Source organism: Notolepis coatsorum (genome assembly GCF_963971535.1).
Source record: "Notolepis coatsorum genome assembly, chromosome: 10".
Taxonomy (NCBI): domain Eukaryota; kingdom Metazoa; phylum Chordata; class Actinopteri; order Aulopiformes; family Paralepididae; genus Notolepis; species Notolepis coatsorum.
This window is the reverse complement of record NC_140174.1, coordinates 120,484,836-120,502,674: the sequence shown is the minus strand read 5'-3', so window position 1 is coordinate 120,502,674 and position 17,839 is coordinate 120,484,836. Positions and strand designations below refer to the sequence as shown.

The window sequence follows — 17,839 nt, the reverse complement described above, 5'->3', positions numbered from 1 at the left end:
TGATGAGGGTGGAGTAGTAGAAAGACTTGGCCTTGGCCAAGGTATCCTTATACCGTCCCACATGGTCTTTGTAAGCCTCACGATGAACAGTGAGTCCATATTTACATATTCATAATGCTTGGACATTTTATTTATATGTCTTATTTGTGCATACTCGTCATCTTGTCGTCACCCCCCCCCCCCCCCCCCCCTTTTGAGGACCACAATGGAAATAAACCGCACGGTTTTATTGTTTTAATCCTCGACGGTTTTAAATTATAATGTGATGGCTGTACATGTTGTGTATCAGTATTGTATGTGATTTTAGATTGTCCAATAAATTCAATCAATCAATTCAATCAATCAATTCAGCAGGGGTCAGCAGGGGTCGGCAGGGGTCAGTAGGGGTCGGCCGGGTGGCCTCTTGACACTATCAGTGCAATATCTGTCTGAATATACCTGCATAGAATCCTTCTACATACCTACTTATACTGTACACCTGCATATAACCCATATAACTCTGTGTGATAGCATGTGCAATGATGCAGTATATACCATATATATATATATATATATATATATATATATATATATATATTTATACAGACCGTATATATATCTGTCTGTACATACCTGCGTATAATCCTATTTACATACCTGTAGATCAGGGGTCTCAAACTCGCGGCCCGCGGGCCAATTGCGGCCCGCTGGATGATATTTTGCGGCCCCCTACTTGACATCAAAGTTTATTGTTAATGCGGCCCGCGCGCAACTGTTTGCCAAGTCGTTGCGCGAGAGTTGGAAGTTTTATTTATTTTATCACTTGTAAGCTACCATAGCGCAGGCTCATGACAGCAACGTTACGTTAGTGACTTGGTTGAAACGTGATTCCGGAGTGATATCAAGTAAAGTGGAAGGCAAATGCATCCTCGCTATCTCCTCTGACTGCGAGCAGTGCTCTGCATGTCCGGCTGCACTGCCACTGTCTGTCTGTGTCTGTGTACGGGTCTGGTCCAATCACATTCAGCGTCACGTCAGCGTTTTTCCCCCTCACCCACAGTCTGCGAATCAGATGCAGAGTAGGGGAGTAGGGCGGGTCTTCACGGAATGCGTGCCGTCTCTTTCAGTCCGAGTCAGAGCAGAGAGTTGACAGCGCATCTACAGTAGCCTCGCTCCCAGTTTTATCTCCGTGAGATAAATGTAGCTAGTAGCCTAGTTTCGCCAGCAGGCAGCCAGCAGAAAAATATGGCATTTTCAAAGAAAAAGTAAAGGAAAAGTCGACTGCAATTCAAAGGTGAATGGACTGAAAAATATGTGTTCATCCTGAGTCCCAGCACCAAACCAATGTGACTATATGCCAAGAAACTGTAGCTCTTGTGAAGGGTGGCAATTTGAAAATAATGTATGACTGAAGTGATGGAGACCATGTTTGAAGGCAAACAAAAGCAAATCCCCCTCAGATCGCACAGCAACCAGAATAACTGAAATACTGGCTGGTGATTTGATTAAACAGCTTTGTGATAGAATAAAAAAAATTGCACAGTGCATTTCCATAGCTGTGGATGAGTCCACTGACACCACTGAGAAGCCTATGTTCTGAAGAACCGTTCATGTTCTGAAAAACTGTTCATGTTCTGAAATGTTATTGCTAAAGATTGAGAAGATTGGATCAGTTGTACTTTTTTTTGAATACTTGAAACCCTTTTTTTTGTGGAATATTTGATGCGGCCCAGCCTCACCCAGACTCTACCTCCAGCGGCCCCCAGGTAAATTGAGTTTGAGACCCCTGCTGTAGATACTATATCTGTACATATCTCTTACCTACTCTTACTAGTTACGCTGCTGGCCAGTATGACTTACCACCATAGTGTCTTTATACCTGTATCACTGTACATATTAATACTACATACATCTGATTAGCACTATTACTCAGTAGTAGGCATTTATATATATTATACCCAGTTTAATCACCTGTACATTGTATATTACTATTGCACTTTACGGTTACATTTGCACTCTGGTTGGATGTCAAACTTCTTGTCGTTGTACTGTAGTTGTATAATGATGAATACATTTGAATCTAATCTACTTCGAAGGGTCAAAGTGGGTATAAAACAGGAGGGAAGGGAAGACTGTCAAGTTTTAAACTGTGGATACCAAACAGAGAAGGTAAAGACGACTTGAACTGTTGAACAGTAATCCAGAACTATTTTATATAAAAAAAAATTATCTATTCTACTATTTTATTGCACTGCATTATTGCACTATTTTAATCTGTCTATTCTATCTTATCTTATTCTTTTTATTATTGTCTATTTAAAACAGAATCAAACTATAAACAAGGTGGCCTGTTGGGATGTGAAAAACTGTGATTTTATATGTCTGCACTTTATGTTCTCATTTTATGCCTGTCTTTTTCTGTTGTGAAGCACTTTGAGCTGCAGTTTCTGTATGAAAGGTGCTATACAAATAAAGTTTATTATTATTATTACTCTACTCTACTCTCCCTCGCTCTACCCACTTTCTTTTTTTGATCCACTTTTTCTCCTCCTTTTTCTGTGTTTTTCTCCCATCCCAATTTAGTCGTGCCAATTCCCCCCTCCCCTGTCTTGATCGTTGCTCGCATGTGCCCCCCACTGGTCGGTCGTAGGGAGGGTTGAAGAATCTATCGCATGTCCCCTCCGATGCAGAGTCAGCCAGCCACATCTTTTCACCTGCCAGTGCGGACTCTCACACTACCCTCGCCATCTCCTGTCCTTGCTGTGCAGGCGCCGTGACCGACCTGTAGGAGTCGCTGTTTACAACGACCAGATTACCACCCATCGACTTCCCTCCCGTTGACTCTGCCAATTGAGTCAGTATGACGGCCGGCCCAAGCCGGAGGCAACGCTGACACCCGGATTTGATACCGGTGTGTCTCGCGTTGGTGAAAAGCACTTAGACCGCTGCGCCACCCAGCCGCCCCCTCTACCCACTTTTTTTAGACTCCAGAGCTGTGAGAGGGGAGGGAGGGGGGTACCTTTCTGTTGGAGGGTCTAGTGCCCCCGGTGGAGCTCTGGTTACTGGCGTCCACGTAGGTCGACATGCGGCTGCCGGGGTTGTTGTGTCCCTGGAGAGAGAGAGGAGGCAGACGTAGATGAGTCCGTTAAGAGTGGCCGTCAAGTGGTCAACCAGCACATGCCCTCAGGTCGCTACAGGTCCATTCTAACCAGACACACACGCTTCACAAACAGTTTTTTCCCCACAGCAGTCCGAACACTGAACACCCTGGCCCGCCCCCCTTTGCACAGACGGGCAAGCATCTGTCACTGACTGACACTGTTACCGTGACTGTCCTGTATGTATTTATGTATATATGTATTTATTGTGGGAGGTGGGAGGGGGGCGTTTGATGTTTGATGTCTGATGTTTCATGTTGATGTAACTGGTGCTTAACAATCTGTACCGCAAACAATTACCACCAACCATCGTTGTGTGGCATTAAAGTATCTTGTATCTTGTAACCGGTACTGTGACTAACGCACTGTAGAGTGTGTGTAAAAGACAATCGTGATTATTTCATTTAGTTTAATTTCAAACATTGATGTAGTATAATGCTGTAGTATAAGGAGGTAGCTTACCCATAATGCTGTAGTATAAGGAGGTAGCTTACCCATAATGCTGTAGTATAAGGAGGTAGCTTACCAATAGGGAGGTGTAGTCTGACGTCACTGGTTGTTCCACCCGTATAGGGATTTATCATTGGGAAAATGGATTATCGGCTATTGTAACAATTCTGCCGCATGGAAATTGAAAAGCTTTCCATTTTTGCAAACAATGAGTTCCCTTCTATCACTAACATTATTGTTTAAAGGAAAACGCCAACATTTTGGGAAATTTGCTTTTTTGCCATCTTCCCTGGAGTTAGACAAGAAGATACATACCCCTTTCTTCTCTGTGCGTGCATTAGGCTTAGGGAACAGCCGCTCCATTAGCGTAGCTTAGCTTCATCACTGGAAGTGGGTCAGACCTTTACCCTGAAGTTCCCTACAGTCCCCTACAGTCACGAAATACACTCCAAATACAACTCCAAAACGTTCCTGTAAACATGTTGTGACCTGTGTATTTACCACGTGGAGAAATAAAAAATAATTGAATTCGACAATTACATTTTCTAAGCAAATATACTCAGATTTTTTTTTTGCCGAACCACTCCTCTCGGGGCGCAGTCAGTGATTTCACGCAACGCAGTGATATTTACTAACGTGACGCCAGTGTTTACATTCTCATTTCATTCAAAGGATCCGAACCGATAGAAGTTTATGGATACCATGACTTAAAATCCTCTTACCTTGACGATTAAAAGCCTCCCCAATTTAGAAAACAGTATTCCCATGGCTGGTGTTGATATGCTGCTAGCTAATGAAAACCAACAGCCGGACACTAAAGTAAATAACGAGGGTACATTTTTACTTCCGGTCGGGGGGTTCCAAAATTAAAGAGCGACGTCTATAGCACCGGAAATATGTTTATTTTGTACATTATCTAACGTTAACACGAACCTAAACTAACTTTAGGTTAGTTGTAACGTTAGTTTAGGTTCGTGTTAACGTTAGATAATGTACAAAATAAAACGTATTTCCGGTGCTATAGACGTCGCTCTTTTATTTTGGAACCCCCCGACCGGAAGTAAAAATGTACCCTCGTTATTTACTTTAGTGTCCGGCTGTTGGTTTTCGTTAGCTAGCAGCATATCAACACCAGCCATGGGAATACTGTTTTCTAAATTGGGGAGGCTTTTAATCGTCAAGGTAAGAGGATTTTAAGTCATGGTATCCATAAACTTCTATCGGTTTGGATCCTTTGAATGAAATGAGAATGTAAACACTGGCGTCACGTTAGTAAGTATCACTGCGTTGCGTGAAATTACTGACTGCGCCCCGAGGAGTGGTTCGGCAAAAAAAAATTCCGAGTATATTTGCTTAGAAAACGTAATTGTCAAATTCAATTATTTTTTATTTCTCCACGTGGTAAATACACAGGTCACAACATGTTTACAGGAACGTTTTGGAGTTGTATTTGGAGTGTATTTCGTGACTGTAGGGGACTGTAGGGAACTTCAGGGTAAAGGTCTGACCCACTTCCAGTGATGAAGCTAAGCTACGCTAACGGAGCGGCTGTTCCCTAAGCCTAATGCACGCACAGAGAAGAAAGGGGTATGTATCTTCTTGTATGTATTTTTTCCCCCCTCTTCATGAAAGTCAGCGTTGGCCTAGTCACATTGTTTATTGAACAAAAATACAACCTGCAAGTTGGCCTTTAAGCATCTTTGGTTGAAATAAAATTTGCAGATTTTTTTTAATGATTAATTGCGAATATTTTCATGTTGAGCCATAGATTGTGGATGAATAAGCACAGAAAGGTACACCATGCAAATGTTAATGCTTTATTTGTTTTAAACGAGACGATTTAGAAATGGGCAATAGGGAAATACATTGTGTTGGACAGAGGGTGGAACACGAAAAACGGCAATGATGTAACCACTACACCTCCCTATAATGGATGTAGCATAAGGAGGTAGCTTACCCATAATGCTGTAGTATAAGGAGGTAGCTTACCAATAATGATGTAGTATAAGGAGGTAGTTTACCAATAATGCTGTAGTATAGAGGTAGTTTACCAATAATGCTGTAGTATAAAGAGGTAGCTTACCAATAATGATGTAGTATACGGAGGTAGCTTACCCATAATGATGTAGTATAAGGAGGTTGTTTACCCATAATGCTGTGTAGTATACTGGAGGTAGTCTAATAATGATGTAGTATAAGGAGCTAGCTTATCAATAATGATGAATGAATGAATGAATGACTTTATTTGACCATATAAAAATAACATGTGACAGAAAGCACAGTCAGGAGATACTGCCAAGGATGGACACAAAAAAGCTCAGAGCTTATTTCCATTGTGGTCCTTGTAGGGGGGGTAGGGGAATGAGATGCTTAGACATGCATCATACAGACATGACATCACAACACATCACATATACCATTTATATACATAACAGACTCATAAACATGCAAGGGTGCCTTTTTGCTGAGTGTCTAGGTTAATTATAGTCCCTTTTGGGCCATGTCTTCAGGCTGGACTTGAATCTAACAGCATTGACTATGATTTTCAGGTCACTGGGCAGACAGCTGCTGAATACAAAATACACCAATAATGATGTAGTATAAGGAGGTAGTTTACCAATAATGATGTAGTATAAGGAGGTAGCTTACCTATAATGATGTAGTATAAGGAGGTAGTTTACCCATAATGCTGTAGTATAAGGAGGTAGCGTACCAATAATGTAGTATAAGGAGGTAGTTTACCTATAATGCTGTAGTATAAGGAGGTAGCTTACCAATAATGATGTAGTATAAGGAGGTAGCTTACCAATAATGATGTAGTATAATGATGTAGTATAAGGAGGTAGCTTACCAATAATGATGTAGTATAAGGAGGTAACTTACCAATCATGATGTCGTATAAGGAGGTAGTATAAGGAGGTAGCTTACCAGTAATGCTGTAGTATAAGGAGGTAGCTTACCAATAATGATGTAGTATAAGGAGGTAGTTTACCCATAATGCTGTAGTATAAGGAGGTAGCGTACCAATAATGTAGTATAAGGAGGTAGTTTACCTATAATGCTGTAGTATAAGGAGGTAGCTTACCAATAATGATGTAGTATAATGATGTAGTATAAGGAGGTAGCTTACCAGTAATGCTGTAGTATAAGGAGGTAGCTTACCAATAATGATGTAGTATAAGGAGGTAGCTTACCAATAATGATGTAGTATAAGGAGGTCGTTTACCAATAATGGTGTAGTATAAGGAGGTAGTTTACCAATAATGATGTAGTATAAGGAGGTAGCTTACCAATAATGATGTAGTATAAGGAGGTAGCTTACCAATAATGATGTAGTATGAGGAGGTAGCTTACCAATAATGATGTAGTATAAGGAGGTAGTTTACCAATAATGGTGTAGTATAAGGAGGTAGCTTACCAATAATGATGTAGTATAAGGAGGTAGCTTACCAATAATGATGTAGTATAAGGAGGTAGCTTACCAATAATGATGTAGTATGAGGAGGTAGCTTACCAATAATGATGTAGTATAATGATGTAGTATAAGGAGGTAGCTTACCAGTAATGCTGTAGTATAAGGAGGTAGCTTACCAATAATGATCTAGTATAATGATGTAGTATAAGGAGGTAGCTTACCAGTAATGCTGTAGTATAAGGAGGTAGCTTACCAATAATGATGTAGTATAAGGAGGTAGTTTACCCATAATGCTGTAGTATAAGGAGGTAGTTTACCCATAATGCTGTAGTATTATGTTGAAATAAATTTTTAGAGTATTTTACTGAACCTTATGTAATGTTAAACTTAAAGGGGACCTGCATTGCTATTCCTAGCACTATTTGGGCAACTTTACACAATTTCTGTGAGTCTATGGAAGACATCTGTAAGGTTTATTTAAAAAAAAAATCATTGTTTTATATTTCTAATGGAGTACTCAAAAGCATAATTTTCCAGCCTCAAGATTTCAGCCTGTTATTGGCTGGGCTCCGCCCATAAGCACTTTCAGTGACAGTCATCCACACAGTGTGCGAGTGGCAGAGAGAGAGAGAGAGAGAGAGAGAGAGAGAGAGAGAGAGAGAGAGAGAGAGAGAGAGAGAGAGAGAGAAGAGAGAGAGCACTGTAAACACAGCTGCGTGTGAGATACACAGGTCCCCTTCGCTTTCTCTCTCTCCCTCTCCCGTTTGAGGAAGTCTTCCACTGTGCCGCGCGCTACAGCTATAGATGGGGCGTTAGTTTCATGCTCCCGAATCGAGAGAGATAGAGAGGGGGAGAGAGAGAGACAGACCGAGAGACGACAGCGCGGCGCGTGTGTGTGTATGTGTGCTCTGTCGCAAGGGTCTATCTGATTCTCCCTCTCTCTCTCGCTCGCTCTCTGTCTGTCAAACCCCGTTTGGTGCACTACAACCACAGAGCCAATCGGATAACTATCCGATCCAGCCTCACCACGTGACGTCACCATGCGAGTCAAATCAGAACGACCTGATTAAAATGGAGCAGGAAATGAATGACCTGAATGACGGCAATCCGCCAATATGGTATTTAGAGACACAAACACATTGACACTAACTCCTATTACTATAATACAATGCTAGACACTGAAAAAAGACATTTATAATGCATGTCACCTTTAAAGAGAAGACGGAAGTCTCTGTGTGCCCAGTTGAGGTCTGGCACCCTGCCACTGGCTGTGGAAGTGGGTAGATTCCAAGGTAAACTTGAGGAGGAGCGGTTGTGTGTTCTATGTGATCTGGGAGTGGTGGAGGATAAATATCATTTTGTTTTTTATTGCCCTTTGTACACCGATTTGAGGAGGGCTTTATTTGAGAAAATTCAAATTGTAAATCCGGATTTGTTTTGGCAGTCTGAGAGTTGTATGTTGAGTTGTTTTTTTGTGGAGGAGATCTTCAGTTTTGCAGGATTTTTGGAGAAAGCATGGCAGTTGAGACAAAACACACCTAGTGTCATCCGCCGTTATTCTGCGGAGGTGAAATTGTGCCTCTATGTGTTGAAACCACGGGGCCGGGTCATGCTGCCAAAACTCTGGCAACTTGACTGTAGCCGCATACACTGCGGGAACCACAGCCGGTGGATTCTCGTTATTGCTCATATTTCACAAGTCAGGGTCACCACTGTGGAAGTGAATCAATGAGACGAGCAGACGGAGTATCGAGTCTCTGAACTTTACTTCCAAACAAATCCAACAGAACCAAGGTACAGCCACACCCTTAAGTCAACTCCTCCTTACCACCTAATCAGTGTCCATTCTGAAGTGAGACACCTCCATCTAGTGTCCACCACACTATATCCTATATAATTGTATATGAATTCCTCGTGTCTTTGTTTACATACATTGTTTACAGCTTGTTATATTACGTTTTATTGTGTTTTTATTTTTTTGTGGCCATCTTGGTCTATATAACTTATTGTCAATGTCAAGTATACTATTATATACTTATTGTTTATGTGTCTTGTAAGCCCATATGGGCTCGGCATACATCTGTATGTAAGACACCAAAATAAAAAACATCAAATCTAATCAAATCTAATCAATAAGGAGGTAGTGTACCCTGGTGTCCAGGATGCTCTTGACCTCCGCGTCCTCGCAGGAGGGGGGGTGCGGCGCTGGGAGGTCCGGGTTGCTGCTGCTCCGAAACCGGGACTGCAGCAGCATGTTGCCCACGGTGGTGGCTGAGGCCCGGCCCAGGGTGCTGTACCGCCCCTCACCACCAGCCGGCGCTCCTCCGGGACCTGAGGGTTCAACAGAGACTTTTTACAAAACAAACACTTAAAAAAGTCTAAAATGAAAAGAGTCACAAACGCGTGATTTTTTTCCGTAGCCTGTGTGTGAAGACGCTCTCTGATTGGCTAGCCGCGTACAGCGAAGACCCTCTCTGATTGGTTTAGCGCAGAAGGGTCTCTTCCGCCTAACCCTAACCCTAACCCTAACCTTAACCCTAACCCTAACTCAAAGCATAACCCACTTCGAAAGAGGGCCAAAGCATAACCACTTTGAAGCAGAGAATATATATGTACAAGGCGGAAGAGACCCTTCGGAGCTAAACCAATCAGAGAGGGTCTTCGCTGTCCGCGGCTAGCCAATCAGAGAGCGTCTTCGCACACATAGGCTACGGGAAAAAATCACGCGTCACAAACACAAAGAGAGAGAATGATGGACCCTTGTGACGTTAACCCTTTCACTGCCACACTACAGAAGGTTAACCCTTGCACTGCCACACTACAGAAGGTTAACCCTTTACTATTACACTACAGAAGGTTAACCCTTTCACTACCACACTACAGAAGGTTAACCCTTTACTATTACACTACAGAAGGTTACCCTTTCACTACCACACTACAGAATGGTTAACCCTTTCACTGCCACACTACAGAACCCTTTTACTGACACACTACAGAATGGTTAACCCTTTCACTACCACACTACAGAAGGTTAACCCTTTACTATCGCCACTACAGACGGTTAACCGAAAGTGAAAGGGTTAAGAAATACACGCCAAAAAAATAAAAATAATGTCAAGTATCAAACAATAGAAAATTATTATAATAATAATAAGAGAATAATAAAACACATTTAAAAAAATAAATAGATTTCTGTCATTAAAATATATAACTGAAAGATTGTAATAGATTTCTGTCATTAAAATCTATAACTGCAAGATTGTAATAGATTTCTGTCATTAAAATCTATAAAAGAAAGATTGTAATATATTTCTGTCATTCAAATCTATAAAAGAAAGATTGTAATATATTTCTGACAACATGAAAAGCACACTTTCCACACGTATTGATTATGATCGATGTTTGACATAAAATATTAGCAGGTTTCTGGCTAAATAAAAGCAATGTATAAAATTAGTATAAAATAGACAGAATAAGAGCAGTGCAAAAAGTGTAGACAGAATAAAACTGTGCAATAAATGCAGTATGTTTAGTCTGGTTGGAAGGAGAATCAGTGATGGGGAAAAGGTTTGAGAGAGAGAGAGAGAGAGAGAGAGAGAGAGAGAGAGAGAGAGAGAGAGAGAGAGAGAGAGAGAGAGAGAGAGAGAGAGAATCAGTGAAAAGGTTTTAATTTATTTTCCCAGCTAAACATATTCTTAATAGTCTATTTATGGTCTATTAGGGCGACTAATGTGGTGTGTAATGTGTAGGAGTGGGTATTACGGGGTTGTTGTGACTTTTATACACATGGACCCTTTCACTAACACACTACAGACGACTTTGAACTGTTAAACAGTAATCCAGAACTATTTTATTGCACTGTAAAAAACTGTTTTTATATGTCTGCACTTTATGTGCTCATTTTATGTCTATTCTATTCTACTATTTTATTGCACTATTTTACTCTATTTTATCTTACTCTTTTTATTATTGTCTATTTTTAAAACTGAATCAAACCATAAACAAGATGGCCTGTTGGGATGTGAAAAACTGTGATTTTATATGTCTGCACTTTATGTGCTCATTTTATGCCTGTCTTTTTTCTGTTGTGAAGCACTTTGAGCTGCAGTTTCTGTATGAAAGGTGCTATACAAATAAAGTTTATTATTATTATTATTATTATTATTATTATTATTATTATTATTATTATTATTATTATTATTATTATTATTATTATTATTATTACTACAGATGGTTAACCTTTCACTACCACACTACATAATGGTTAACCCTTTTACTGCGACACTACAGACGGTTAACCCTTTCACTGACACACTACAGAATGGTTAACCCTTTCACTGCGACACTACAGACGGTTAACCCTTTCACTGACACACTACAGAATGGTTAACCCTTTCACTACCACACTACAGAATGGTTAACCCTTTCACTGCGACACTACAGACGGTTAACACATTCACTACCACACTCAGAAGAAGCTTCTATCCCCAGGCCATCAGGCTGCTAAACGAACAATAAACACTATGCAACAACCATCAAATGCACACAGCACACACACCCACACGCACACACTCACTTAAACAAACAACACACTGCAGCACCCACTCTCCACACTTTAGATCACACAAACACACTTTATATTTATCGATAAAGGATTTGCACTACAACTCGTACACCTACTGTAAATTGTACCTAAATTGCACCTCATCCCATTTCTGCCTTGCACTATATAGTATCGTATATTAGTACACTGCACAGTATTGTATATTATATGGTAACTCAGTTACGTCTATTCTGCATCGAACATTGTACATATGTCTATACTGAACACTGTGACCTCATTTTTTTTTTTTACTCTAATTTACATGCTATACTATGTTATTTTATTTCATACTTATCTTGTCTTGCACAGTCTCTGGAGCGTAACAGTAAGAAGCATTTTGTATAAAAGTATTCTGTACTTCTGTATGACAACTATTAAAGAAACTTGAAAGAAACTTGAAACTACAGAATGGTTAACCTTTCACTACCACACTACAGAATGGTTAACCCATTCACTGTGACGCTACAGACGGTTAACCATTTCACTGACACACTACATAATGGTTAACCCTTTCACTGACACACTACAGAAAGCATGACTCTCCCTACCTGCGACGTGGCTCTCCCTGGGGGGGGCATCCGGCAGGCGGAACACCCAGTAGAGGTAGGTTGCTAGGAGACCATTCCTGCCCAGCGGGTCCCGGACCAGCTCCTGGCTGTTGTGGAGACTGTTGACGATGGAGACCACCGACTCGAAGGAGATCTGGGCCAGGTTGGCTGCACAGACACACAGAGGTTAAAGGTTAAAGTTCAGTCAGGTTGGCTGCACAGCACACACACACACACAGAGGTTAAAGGTTAAAGTTCAGTCAGGTTGGCTGCACAGCACACAGAGGTTAAAGGTTAAAGTTCAGTCATATAAAACTGCACACGCAGACACACGTAGAAACTAGTGAAACTAGGCGTAGCTCAACTGACTTTGTGCCAGTCAGATTCATACAGAGTTGTATGGGGGAAGGAGTCATTTTTATATTCTGCAGCTGTCTTTTGGAACAGTCTGCCCAGTGACCTGAAAATTGTAATCAGTGCTGTTAGCTTCAAGTCCAGCCTGAATACATGGCTCAAAAGGGACTATAATTAACCCAGATACTCAGCTAAAAGGCACCCTTACATGTTTTTATGCGTCTGTTATGTACAGTATATGTGATGTGTTGTGATGTCATGTCTGTATGATGCATGTCTAAGCATCTCATTCCCCTACCCCCCCCCTACAAGGACCACAATGGAAATAAGCTCTGAGCTTTTTTGTGTCTATCCTTGGCAGTATCTCCTGACTGTGCTTTCTGCCACATGTTATTTTATATATTGTCAAATAAAGTCATTCATTCATTCATTCATTCATTCATTCATTCATATGCAGGTTAAAGTTCAGTCATATAAAACTCCACCAAGAACCCAATCCCCAGGAAGACCACCCTCAAGAGCCAGACCAGGGCCCCGATCCCCATACGTGGCTAACTGAGTTAGCCGGATAATCTTCAGGATAACCCCCCCCCCCTCCCGGGCCCTCCACCCCCCCCCCCTCCTCTCCTCACCCGTCTGGCCTTCCCCCCTCCCCTCCTCACCCGTCTGGCCTTCCCCCCTCCTCTCCTCACCCGTCCGGCCTTCCCCCCTCCTCTCCTCACCCGTCTGACCTTCCCCCCTCCTCTCCTCACCCGTCTGACCTTCCCCCCTCCCCTCCTCACCCGTCTGGCCTTCCCCCCTCCCCTCCTCACCCGTCCGGCCTTCCCCCCTCCTCTCCTCACCCGTCTGGCCTTCCCCCCTCCTCTCCTCACCCGTCTGGCCTTCCCCCCTCCTCTCCTCACCCGTCTGGCCTTCCCCCCTCCTCTCCTCACCCGTCTGGCCTTCCCCCCTCCTCTCCTCACCCGTCTGGCCTTCCCCCCTCCTCTCCTCACCCGTCTGGCCTTCCCCCCTCCTCTCCTCACCCGTCTGGCCTTCCCCCCTCCTCTCCTCACCCGTCTGGCCTTCCCCCCTCCTCTCCTCACCCGTCTGGCCTTCCCCCCTCCTCTCCTCACCCGTCTGACCTTCCCCCCTCCTCTCCTCACCCGTCTGGCCTTCCCCCTCCTCTCCTCACCCGTCTGGCCTTCCCCCCTCCCCTCCTCTCCCGTCTGGCCTTCCCCCCTCCTCTCCTCACCCGTCTGGCCTTCCCCCCTCCTCTCCTCACCCGTCTGGCCTTCCCCCCTCCTCTCCTCACCCGTCTGGCCTTCCCCCCTCCTCTCCTCACCCGTCTGGCCTTCCCCCCTCCTCTCCTCACCCGTCTGGCCTTCCCCCCTCCTCTCCTCACCCGTCTGGCCTTCCCCCTCCTCTCCTCACCCGTCTGGCCTTCCCCCCTCCCCTCCTCTCCCGTCTGGCCTTCCCCCCTCCTCTCCTCACCCGTCTGGCCTTCCCCCCTCCTCTCCTCACCCGTCTGGCCTTCCCCCCTCCTCTCCTCACCCGTCTGGCCTTCCCCCCTCCTCTCCTCACCCGTCTGACCTTCCCCCCTCCTCTCCTCACCCGTCTGGCCTTCCCCCCTCCTCTCCTCACCCGTCTGGCCTTCCCCCCTCCTCTCCTCACCCGTCTGACCTTCCCCCCTCCTCTCCTCACCCGTCTGGCCTTCCCCCCTCCTCTCCTCACCCGTCTGGCCTTCCCCCCTCCTCTCCTCACCCGTCTGACCTTCCCCCCTCCTCTCCTCACCCGTCTGGCCTTCCCCCCTCCTCTCCTCACCCGTCTGACCTTCCCCCCTCCTCTCCTCACCCGTCTGGCCTTGCCCCCTCCTCTCCTCACCCGTCTGGCCTTCCCCCCTCCTCTCCTCACCCGTCTGACCTTCCCCCCTCCTCTCCTCACCCGTCTGGCCTTCCCCCCTCCTCTCCTCACCCGTCTGACCTTCCCCCCTCCTCTCCTCACCCGTCTGGCCTTCCCCCCTCCTCTCCTCACCCGTCTGGCCTTCCCCCCTCCTCTCCTCACCCGTCTGGCCTGCGATCAGCATGGGCTGCATAACGAGCCTCAGCAGGCGGTCCAGCACCAGGTGCAGGTAGAGAACCAGGGGCTCAAGGCGGGAGGACGACAGAGACACGATGCTCAGCTTCAGCTCGTGCTCCAGCTTGTTCTCCGGGATCTTCTCGTCGCGCATGCGCAGGGGGAACGTGGCTCCGCCCTCCAAGGCGTGGCAGAGCGTGAAGAAGCGCTCCAGGTGGTTGTCCTGTGAGAGAGAGAGAGAGAGGGAGGGGGGGGGGGTGGGGCTGTCAGAATGTGTGTGCCTGTTGTAACATAGCGACGGTTATAGGGAGGTGTAGCGGTTACTTCCTGGTCTATAGGGAGGTGTAGTGGTTACTTCCTGGTCTATAGGGAGGTGTAGTGGTTACTTCCTGGTCTATAGGGAGGTGTAGTGGTTACTTCCTGGTCTATAGGGAGGTGTAGTGGTTACTTCCTGGTCTATAGGGAGGGAGGTGTAGTGGTTACTTCCTGGTCTATAGAGAGGTGTAGTGGTTACTTCCTGGTCTATAGGGAGGGAGGTGTAGTGGTTACTTCCTGGTCTATAGGGAGGTGTAGCGGTTACTTCCTGGTCTATAGGGAGGTGTAGTGGTTACTTCCTGGTCTATAGGGAGGTGTAGTGGTTACTTCCTGGTCTATAGGGAGGTGTAGTGGTTACTTCCTGGTCTATAGGGAGGGAGGTGTAGTGGTTACTTCCTGGTCTATAGGGAGGTGTAGTGGTTACTTCCTGGTCTATAGGGAGGTGTAGTGGTTACTTCCTGGTCTATAGGGAGGTGTAGCGGTTACTTCCTGGTCTATAGGGAGGTGTAGTGGTTACTTCCTGGTCTATAGGGAGGTGTAGTGGTCAGTGATGCCACAGATTACTTGTAAAAGTAATCCGATTACTGATTACTGATTACGCCTTTAAAAAGTAATCCAAGTTACTTTACTGATTACTTGATTATCAGAGTAACTTAGTTACTTTGAAAGTAACTAGGTTACGAAGTCGTCGTCGTTCCCCCAACAGTTTTTTTTTTAAACGCTTTATTGAAAGTGCATAAATTGTTTTTAACTTGTTTCTCTGCACATAACGTAAATTGTTAAACTAGTGCTTCAGCTTCTGTACCATCAAGTATGGTAAAGCAACAGTCTATGATGCTCACAGCATTAGAGCAGCCAGCCAGTGGTTTTACAAAACCAGTGTATCACATCTAACAAATGCAGGCTGAACTATTCAATTATATCAACTGTAACTATTAAATTGTTTTTATAAATGTCTCTCTATAAACATACAATCAGTCTCTCTTTAACATGTAAATGAACTGTAAATCTGGCAAATAAGAGCTTTTGCTCTGCCACCATCAACCCTCCTGTACCTAGTCGAAGCGTCGGCTAGTGTTGTGATTCCAGATGCTTTCAATGCAATTGGATGTGCTGTTTTTAGCGGTAGACAGTATTTTGTTTCCTCCGCATATGCATAGACGAGCGTTTTGGGGTGGAAGTCTGAACAGAAACCGCAAAAGTCTTCTTGCGGTTTCACTTTTAATTTTGCGTTTAGACAAGCGTTTTGGGGTGGAATTCTCAGACGAATGCAGACGAGGCTGTAACAACGGAGCCCTGCTGTCACACGATTGGCGCATATGTCACATGACGTGCTGTGAAGACCCGCCCTACTCTGCCTCTGATTCGCAGACTGTGGATGGGGAATGTGATTGTACCAAAGCAGAGTCACTCACAGACAGAGTGTCCAGTCACGCCGCGGGACACATTCTTGTGTAACCCTTTCACTGCCACACCACGTCACTCCCAAATAAGAAAAACAGCTCAAAATGTATTTTTGACTGTCGAAAACGAAATAAAATACTGCATTCCGCCTGCATTATGAATTTATGATGAGATAGTAACGAAATAGTAACGCACAGCCACTTGGACAAGTAACTGCAATCAGATTACTGGCTTTTAAAGATTAACGCGTTAGATTACTATTTTCGGGGGAAAGTAATCAGATTACAATAACGCGTTACTAAGTACCGGCATCACTGGTAGTGGTTACTTCCTGGTCTATAGGGAGGCGTAGTGGTTACTTCCTGGTCTATAGGGAGGTGTAGTGGTTACTTCCTGGTCTATAGGGGCGTCTATACTTTCCGTAGCCGCATTTCTGGCAGACGTTTCTGGTCATGTGACATGTGCGCCCAATAGCGTGACGAGCTGTGTCTTTGCCCATTTCCACGTCAAACAGCCTGCAAACTACCTGGCGTTCTATCACCATGCTCTAAGACAAACTCTAACCTTAACCAACTTCGAAGATTGCCTAAGCTTAACCAGTGTAGAAACTGACGTCGGCCAATCAGAGAGCGTCTGCCAGAAATGCGGCTACGGAAAGTATACAGGCTCTATAGGGAGGTGTAGCGGTTACTTCCTGGTCTATAGGGAGGGAGGTGTAGTGGTTACTTCCTGGTCTATAGGGAGGTGTAGTGGTTACTTCCTGGTCTATAGGGAGGTGTAGTGGTTACTTCCTGGTCTATAGGGAGGTATAGTGGTTACTTCCTGGTCTATAGGGAGGTGTAGTGGTTACTTCCTGGTCTATAGGGAGGTGTGCGTGATTACGAAACCAAGCCGCATTTCTCGGAGACGCTCTCTGATTGGCCGACGCCTGTTTCTACACTGGTTAAGCTTAGGCACTCTTCGAAGTTGGTTAAGGTTAGAGTTTGTCTTAGAGCATGGCGATAGAACGCCAGGTAGTTTGCAGGCTGTTTGGCGTGGAAATGGGCAAAGACACAGCTCGTCACGGATTAGGCAAACACGTCAGTGGCTAATCAGAGAGCGTCAATCAGTGCCAATCAGAGAGCGTCTCCGAGAAATGCGGCTTGGTTTCGTAAGCACGCGGGAGGTGTAGTGGTTACTTCCTGGTCTATAGGGTGGTGTAGTGGTTACTTCCTGGTCTATAGGGAGGTGTAGTGGTTACTTCCTGGTCTATAGGGAGGTGTAGTGGTTACTTCCTGGTCTATAGGGAGGTGTAGTGGTTACTTCCTGGTCTATAGGGAGGTGTAGTGGTTACTTCCTGGTCTATAGGGAGGTGTGTAGTGGTTACGTCATTGCTGTTTCCGGCCGGTCCACCTCACAAAAATTGCAACGTATTTCCCCCATTGCCCATTTCTAAAAGTCTCGTTTAAAACAAATAAAGCATGAACATTTGCATGCTTTCTGTGCGTATTCATCCACAATCTACACATGCACATGAAAATATTCGCAATTAATCGAAAAAAAAAGAATTTATTTATTTATT

General features: G+C 44.4%; 1 protein-coding gene across 1 annotated transcript in view; it reads right to left on the bottom strand.

Annotated features, from left to right (window-relative positions):
- Nucleotides 1-17,839, bottom strand: part of dock8 (dedicator of cytokinesis 8) — a 334,288-nt gene that overhangs the window by 160,422 nt on the left and 156,027 nt on the right. The window contains 4 exon segments of the mRNA XM_084323164.1: nucleotides 2,999-3,088; nucleotides 9,152-9,333; nucleotides 12,154-12,321; nucleotides 14,548-14,782. Of these exon segments, the coding sequence (XP_084179290.1) occupies nucleotides 2,999-3,088; nucleotides 9,152-9,333; nucleotides 12,154-12,321; nucleotides 14,548-14,782 (675 nt within the window).